The sequence below is a fragment of the Panthera tigris genome, chromosome C2, assembly GCF_018350195.1.
Source record: "Panthera tigris isolate Pti1 chromosome C2, P.tigris_Pti1_mat1.1, whole genome shotgun sequence".
In the NCBI taxonomy this organism is placed as follows: domain Eukaryota; kingdom Metazoa; phylum Chordata; class Mammalia; order Carnivora; family Felidae; genus Panthera; species Panthera tigris.
Genome location: NC_056668.1, coordinates 129,262,784 through 129,271,601, shown reverse-complemented (window position 1 = coordinate 129,271,601; position 8,818 = coordinate 129,262,784). Strand labels below are relative to the sequence as shown.

General features: G+C 41.7%; 1 protein-coding gene across 1 annotated transcript in view; it reads left to right on the top strand.

Annotated features, from left to right (window-relative positions):
• Positions 1-226: 226 nt before the first annotated feature.
• ACP3 (acid phosphatase 3) overlaps positions 227-8,818 on the top strand; it is a 46,287-nt gene continuing 37,695 nt past the window's right edge. Inside the window, exons 1-2 of the mRNA XM_007087385.3 lie at positions 227-423; positions 7,849-7,944. Coding sequence (XP_007087447.1) covers positions 304-423; positions 7,849-7,944 — 216 coding nt within the window. The 5' untranslated portion in view covers positions 227-303. The remainder of the gene's footprint in view (positions 424-7,848; positions 7,945-8,818) is intronic.

Genomic DNA, 8,818 nt, shown 5'->3' with positions numbered 1-8,818 from the left:
TCAACTACAAAAAAGTCTCTCGACATGCTCTTTGTGACCTTAAGCAACAGCCTTCCCCTCGTTGGGCCTCAGTTCTACCTTAAATTCAGAAGACTGTGATCGCTCACACCCAGCCCCAAAATTATCTCACCAGTCACTTGCCAAGCCCCGCCCCAAGCTACCTGGCGACCTTACTATTTCTGAGTCTGGCTCCTCCCAGCGACTCCTTCCCTTTCAATTCCTTTGATAAATAGCTTCCCCTCTAATGGCTTTTGCTCTGGAAACTGCACCTCCTAACTCCTGCCAGAGACAGTTCTCCCCAGCATGAGCGCTGTCCCGCTCCCCTCGGCCAGGACAGCAGGTCTTCCCCTTAGCTTCTTGTTTCTGCTTTCCTTCTGGGTAGACCGAGGTGTGGTAGCTAAGGAGCTGAAGTTTGTGACATTGGTGAGTAGACTTTTCTCATTGCTTTTCCCTTAAAACTGTTACCAGCAGCGGCTGATAACCAAGTGTCAGGTTTCATATTAGCCTCCTGTGGTCTCCCAGAGACCAAACTCAAAGTGAATAATCAAGTTTCGCAAGTTCCTCCTAACGAATACTTAACGTGTCCTGACAAAAAGTGTTTGGTTTGGTTGTATGTGCCTTTGTCGATGTTCTTTATTCACTTACTTCACAACTGCCCTAAATGCACGTCCCTTTTGACAGCCTCAGAGGAAGGGGGAGCTTCCTCAAAGTGGGGGGAGGCCTCAGCTGGCCATGGTTCGCACTAGGAGCTTAATCGGGCTTCATTCAGTTTAATGATGATTAGTTTGCAAACCAAAAAACTGTCCTTTTCTGAATTAAGTAGCCCCTTCCCTTTTATTTATCAGGAAATTGGAAAATATATTTGTAAACAGTCTTTGAAGCATAAAAATGAAACTAAACTCGAGACTTCGAGGAGGACTTCCTGATGCATAGATTTGGTTGACCATTAAAATAATGTTTTTCTCCACGCAATGTAACATGCGACAAATTATGGGGAAAGGGGGTGGCATGAAGTTAAGGAAAAAAAATATACTGTTGGTGTTATTTTAAAAACAGATAGAAAGGGGCTTTGCAAAGTAAAGGGGATTTATCATTTTACCTGGGTGTCCTGGAATCAATACCTCTGTGTCTCCTGGTTTCTCTTTGTGTTTGATTTTCTTTGTATGTCTCTCTTGTTCTGCTTCACTCAGTCTCCCTCTGCCTCTGATCCTCTCTTTGTCTTTCACAGACGCTCTCTCAATCTCTTTCTCTTCCTCACTTTTTTTTTATTGATAGAGTGAAAATATGCTAGTAAATAATTAAATTTTCATACTGTAAGAGTACTCAAAATTTATTTCTATAATTTGCAGGGAAGTCATCTTTTACTTAAAAATTAAACATGAAGTTCCTGTTTTCTCAGCTTAGCGTATTCAGCACTGCTTTCTTTCCCTACAGAAAAAAAAAATTTCATACCATATGATTATGAGTACAGTAAATCGTTACTAGGTCATGAGTCAACAAATGAGAGACAGAATCAGAAACATATCATCAATTTATTTACAAATGATTTACCAGATGCCAGACTTCCGTGCTAAAAAAAAAAAAAAGTGTGTAATATTGTGTACCTTCTGTAGAGACATCCATGCAAGTTAGACTTTTTTGTTTGTTTTTTTAACGTTTATTTATTTTTGAGAGCCAGAGAGACAGAGCATGGATGGGGGAGGGGCAGAGAGGGAGGGAGACACAGAATCCAAAGCAGGCTCCAGGCTCTGAGCTGTCAGCACAGAGCCTGACCTCGGGGCCGGAACCCACCTACCACGAAATCCTGACCTAAGCTGAAGTCGGACGCTTAACTGCCTGAGCCACCCAGGCACCGTAGTTAGACTTTTACTTGTATTCCTTGCCAACACGTGCGTTAAGTGAGTGTCAGGACTCTGCAGAAATTACACTGTCAACACTGTAAACCTGTTGCAAGCTGGTTGAGTGGAATCTTCTCTGAGATATTACAGTGAAGTTTCAGTTAACTTCACGTGGCCAATTCTCTGCCTATTTTACCAGAGTCCAGGCTAACTTCCATTGGTACCAAACTGTTGTGGCTTTCCTTTCTCCCCCATCACTCTCAGTTAACATGTATTCAAGGACCACAAGTTAATTCTATCTATCTAAGGACTTCGGCAAGAAGATACTACTTTCTTGTTTTTATTGATTAGAGAGAATATTTGACTATACATGGTTAAATTATATACCCAGGCAAATCCTTACAAAATTATTAGAACCAGGAGCACCTGGGTGGCTCAGTCGGTTAAGCATTCAACTCTTGATCTCAGCTGAGGTCTTGATCTCAGGATTGTGAGTTTAAGCCCAGCATTGTGCTCCGTGCTGGGCCTGAAGCCTACTTTATTATTATTTTTTAACATAAACAACATAATTTAATTGTTCTAAAAAGCCTTTTCCCTAGGCATTATAGTCTTGATGTTATAAATGTGCAAACTAAGACAAAGAAAGTTAGATTGCTTGCTTAGTATCATAAACTATATAAGTGTTCATTATTTTATTTTTTTAGCTTTCTTTTTTTATTGTTCAAAATTTTATTTAAATCCAAGTTAGTTAACATGTAGTGTAATAATGGTTTCAGGAGTAAAATTTAGTGATTCGTCACTTACATGTAACACCCAGTGCTCATCCCAACAAGTGCCCTTAATGCCCATCACCCACCCATCTCCCCTCCAGCAACCCTCAGTTTGTTCTCTGTATTTAAGAGTCTCTTATGGTTTGCCTCCCTCTCTGTTTTTATCTTATTTTTCCTTCCCTTCCCCTGTGTTCATCTGTCTTGTTTCTTTTGTCTTTCTCTGACATATTTCAGTGAAGCCTACAAAAAAAAAAAAAAAAAAAGAGAGAAAATTGTTAGAACCAGAATAAAGGAAAGCTGCCTCTGATTAAAGTGGTAACATTAGTGACAATAACCAATCGTGACTCAAATGTTTTTTACATGCCAGGCACTGCTCTGAGAGTTCAATATGGAATATGTCACATTATCCTCCCAAAAACGCTGTAAAGTAGGGTTTCTAGGAAAACACAGGATACCAAGTTAAATTTGAATTTCAGATGAACATCAAATAAATTTTTAGTATAAAGGGTGTTTCATGCAATATCTGGGCATCCTGTAGTTTTGTTTGCTATATCTGGCAACTGTTCCCCAAAGTTTTTGTAAAAACCTTACTAACTCTATTTTATAGATAAAGAAATTGAGACACAAAGAGGTTAAGCAGTTTGCCCATGGTTACACGGTGCAGTCAGGATTTGAATCCAGGCTGTATGATCAAAGAGGCCGTGCCCTTAATCACTAAACATATTCCATTCCTGCTGTGTGTGTTTAAGCCAGCACATGGAGCTGAGATCTTTCCATGGAGGTTAGGTGTACAGATTTAACTCCTACTCAAAATCAGCAGGTGGCTTCCTCGCTGTTTCTCTCTGATCCAAGAAAAATAAATCTTCCCCAATTCTAAAAAGCTGTTCTTGGCAGAAAGAGCAGGAAACTGTCTCGGGTTCTTGTTCCCTGTCATGAAAAGAGTCATCACATGATCTTTTAAAACAGGTTTATCAAAGTTCGTCTCATGGAATGCTAGTTTGATGAGTTGTTAACAGGAGTTGCTTGGTAAAAACAAAATGGGTTTCAGTAGTTAAATCTGCACTGGGAACAGAACAAGGGTTAAACTGTATTTCAGGTGTTTTAAGGGCAGGACTCCTCAGTCTTTTTCTGATATGTGCTGTGGCTTTAAAGGAAAGGATTTAATAAAACTGCATTTCCTAAACTTTGACCATAGAATCTACCTCCTTCTTTTCCAGAGTGTCCCATAGAAAACCCTTAGAGAATCATTATTCTTAACTTTTTAGAGAGAGAATAATAAGCATGGTGAGTATGGGAGGTCAAGGGAGATCTCTCTCGATTGCCTTTTTTCAGGAGGGACCTGAAATTAGTGACTGCCAGGATTAGAAGCCAAAGTAGGACATTCCAGGCCGACAGAACATCACTGCCGTGAGGCTAGGATAAACAATGTATTAGATGTATGTGCCACAGGGGCTCTGAGGCAAAGCATGTTTAGTAAGAATATAAAGTTATAACATCGAGGTGGGCAAGGCCAGATCAGGTAGGGTGCTGTGGGACCTACGTAACATGCCAAATCTGCTTAGCAGACTCAGTGGAGAAAGATCATTCATGGGGGTCCAAACCATGGGTTTTTTGGTTTGTTTGTTTTTGTTTTGTTTTAAGTAACCTGTGGGCACCTAGGTGGCTCAGCCAGTGAGTGTCCAATGTTGCCTCAGGTCATGATCTCACGGTTCGTGGGTTCAAGCCCTGCATCAGGCTCTCGTTGTCAGCATGGAGCCCACTTAGGATCCTCTGTCCCTCTCTCTCCCTGTGTACCTCTCCCACTCTGCTCCCTCTCTCTCTCTCTCTCTCTCAAAGATAAACAAACATTTAAAAAAAAGTTACCTGTGATCTAAAAGGATGAAGTGAATGTGACGTGGTGGGGAAAACAGTGGGTAGCCATCATGAAAAGAAGGAGATCTACACGACTCATTCAATCTCTTTGAGCCTCGGTTTCCTTCTTTGTTCAGGACAGCAACAGTGCCAGCCTGGCCTCACAGGAGTTGTGAGAATTGAAAGAGAGAGCAGGGAAAGAACTGTACAAAACCATGGAGGGTTGCACAAACACAAGAGGTTGTTATCCTGGATGTCTTCTATTGCAATTACCACTACTGCAAACAATCCTACTGCTGACCCTCTATTTTTAGGTTTCTAAAGGATTTCGTAGAGTATGACTGCTGGACTGAGAACATAGGTTACAAATTTGGCAGAGCAGTAGTTAAGAAGATTGCCTTTCCACAGACTTAAAAGAGGACCTAGGCACGTCCAAAGGCTCCAGCTGAAACTCCAGTTGCTCAAGAATCCCACCTGTGCACTTGAGGGCACTCCCTGATATGCACGTGTGCACACGCACACACACATATTGATTTCCAGTGCTGGGTAGCGGGGGATGGCTTATCAAGTGTCTCTGCGGGACACCCCTTCTGAAGAGCTCATGGCGTGTTTGAGCCCTAAAACCTATTGAAATATAGAGGAGTTATTCCTGACCTGTAAGGACAGAGTGAGAAAGCTTGTTTAAGCCTTATGATTATGTTCCACGGCGCTGCTGTTTAACAATCCCTCCTCCAAGGGGACCACACTTATTTTCTCCCCAGGCTATACTGTCATTTAGATGCATAATCTCAGTTTTATTTTAAAAATTTTCTAAATGTTTATTTATTTTTGAGACACAGAGAGAGAGAGAAATAGGGAGAGCATGCAAGAGTGGGGAGGGGAGCAGGCAGAGAGAGGGGAACAGAGGATCGGAAGCAGGCTCTGCACTGATAGCAGTGAGTCTGATGCAGGCAGGGCTCAAACTCATGGACCATGAGATCATGACCTGAGCCAAAGTCGGCCGCTTAACTGACTGAGCCACCAAGGTGCCCCTCAGTTTTATTTTTTAAATGGTATTCAGGGTTGTTTCTTATATCAAGGTTTTATTTTCCTCTAGTGCAATACTGCCTCCCCCCCAACACACACAGCTTCCAATCTTAGAGGAAACCCCAGATTCCAGATCACCCACTGGTGGGATGTTAAGGGCTATGTTTTAGCACAGAGAAATGAGCCTCTTACACAGGTTGAGAATGCAGGCATTGGAGACACACAGTCTGTGTTTGGATCTCTGCCCTATCATATCACTTACACTCTGTGTGACCTTGTGAGGTCACTTAACTATAGGGCCGATTTCCTTGTTTGTGAAATGAAGATAATAATAGTAAATGCTTTGTAGAACTGATGAATGGATTAAATTATGAGAAGCACTTGCCACATTTTCTAGGACACAACAAGCATTCAAAAAAACCTTGAGGAATTCTTGTCGTTATAGTACGGTAGGAAGCATTGTAAATTTTATTTCACTACAGTGTCTCTCATCTGACTTCTCTTTGGCGAACTCAGGGCCTCTCAGCTACAGGTACCCCCCTAGAGCACATTTGGCAGTGTCTGGAGAACTTTTGGGTTGCCACAACTAGGGATTGCTACCGATGTCTAGTGTGCAAAGGCCAAGCATGCTGACAAACATCCCACAATGAACAGGACAGTCCCTCAAAAGGAATCATCCAGCCCCAAATGTTAACAGTGCTGAAGTTGAGAAACCCTGGAAACTAAACATTGTAGCTTTTATAATCTATTGAAACCATATAACAACTTTAGTTACTCTGATGTAGGAAAGTATTTTGCACAATTACCTGGGATCTAAAAAAGTCTAAAATGTGTTTCGAAGATAGAGCACCAATGATTAGCCTCGATAATTTCTGAGAATGTGCAGCCTTTCTTTTTTCCATGAGGGGACCGTTCATGACCGCAGTTTCTTACCTGACCACAATGATTGCTTAAGACCCACTATACCCTTGTCTGTCTGTTTGTTGCAAACTGTTCTACTGAGACTTTAATTTCTTAGCAGTTCAGGAGACCAAAAGATCAGTTTTCTTTAGACACCAGAGACACAACCCAGGTCCTACAGGCCTCCCTCACTTTCTTAGAATCCCATCTGAAAGATAACCAAAATTTAAGACTGTTCCTTATTCTACGTCTACTGGAGCATCTTAGCCAGGCAGTGTAAACGATAATTACAGGAAATCTCAGACACCGCAAGGCGTTATGCAGCCCTCCTCTGTATTAAAAATGTTTGGTGGCCTCAGTGTAGACTTCATCTTGAATTTCTTGAGTGTTTTACTTGCCTTATCTTTTGATTATAAAATAGCTTTGTGTTTGGTTTGGTATTCTACTCAGGAAGCGTACTGGAATCATAAAATACCAGGGTCTTGAAAGTCCGGACTACTCTCCCCCAAGAATAAAATGTGCAATCAAAATAGCATAACATGCATACGAATCCAGAAGTATGTTCTTAAAGGATTGATGCTTAGCTTTTCTCATCTTCCTATCCACAAGTCCTTTATTCCTAATCTCCTGAAAACTAATAAATCATTGGCTCAAGACAATCACAAATGGTATGTGGCATTTAAAAGCCACTATTTTTATGTTATGTAAAACTTTTAACACCATTTTTACTGTAACCATAATTAAGGAAGAATACTTCTTATCAGAGTTTGTGGTAAAGTGATTTTTCTAAGCTTTGTGTTCCTTCTTGCCCTGATACACAAACCAATCTCCACACGTGGCTTGCCTGCTTTCTAATGAGTGATCATCTTGTTACCTACATTACCTGAAACACAGAAAAGTGTTAGTGAGCTTAAAACAGTGGTCCTTGAGGCACCTGGGTGGTTCATTCTGTTAAGTGTCCGACTTCAGCTCAGGGCATGATCTCACGGTTGTGGGTTTAAGCTCCACATCGGGCTCTGTGCTGACAGCTCAGAGCCTGGATCCTGCTTTGGATTCTGTGTCCCCCACCCCCACCCCCCCACCCCCGCCCCTCCCCTGCTCACACTCTTTCTCTCTCAAAAATAAATATACACAAGAAAGAAAAGAAAAGAAAAGAAAAGAAAAGAAAAGAAAAGAAAAGAAAAGAAAAGAAAAGAGAAAAGAAAAGAAAAAACGGTGGTTCATAACCTGAGATTTACCTGGGGAGATCTTTAAAATCCTGATGCCCTGACCACATCCCAAACTAATTAAACCAAAATCACTAGGAGGGGGATCCAGTCCTAGGAATTTTTTTAATTGCCCCAGGTGATTCCAATGAGCAGCCTAGGCTGAGAACCAGTGGTTTAAAAGAAAATCTATTAGGATGAGCAGAGGCAAAACACCGAAGTGAAATTTTTAACATTACTGTCTTGACCTCTTTTCAGGTATTTAGGCATGGAGACCGAAGTCCCATCGAAACCTTTCCTAATGACCCCATCAAAGAATCCTCATGGCCGCAAGGATTTGGCCAACTCACTCAGGTTGGTTGAATTTTTAGCTAAAGATTGCCAATAAGTCTTAAGGGAAATTAAACTGTGTGGGGTCTGTAATATATTGAAGCCATACAACTACTTTAGTTACTCAGATCCGGAGGAGTATTTTGCACAGTTGCTTAGGATCTAAAAAGTCTAAAATATGTTTTGATTGTGGAAGGAGAGGCAATAATGTTTAATTTCAGTAATTTCTCATTATGACCAGATCACCCTAGTGACTAGTAACTGTAGGAAAATTGTATAAAATTGCCAGTTTTGATTTTTTTTTTTTTTTTACCCTGTTTGGCTTTATTGAAGCATGAGAGCTGTGCATGGCCACAGATGAATACATGAACTTAAAGGTGCTGAAGAGAGCCAACAAATGCTTGGAGGCCAGCCCCCGTTTCTCAGCCTCCACCTGAGAAAGTAGAAAATAATCTTGTAGTCGATAAACTGAATCAGCAGGGTTAAGAAAACAGAATTCCTCTGCAAATGCCCATACCAGATTTGATTTTTTTTTATCAGCTATGTGCACTGGGATTGAGCCTTCCTGATAAGTGGTCGGTTAAACATAGGGAGCCCTGCTCCCTGAAGAGCACCAAAGGAGAAGGTGAAGGGGAGGAAGACAAAGGCATCTGTAGTCACCACTCCAGTGCCCCACCCCCTTCCCTTGCAAGAGTGGATGGCGCCTGTTTGGGGCCACGAGGCCGCAGGTGTTGCTTCTGTCCCGACCAAAGCAGTTTAAATACGTTAAGAAAATCTCATAGAATGTTTAAGAGTCAAAAATCTCTAAACAGGGGCGCCTGGGTGGCTCAGTCGGTTGGGCGGCCGACTTCGGCTCAGGTCACGATCTCGTGGTCCGTGAGTTCGAGCCCCGCGTCGG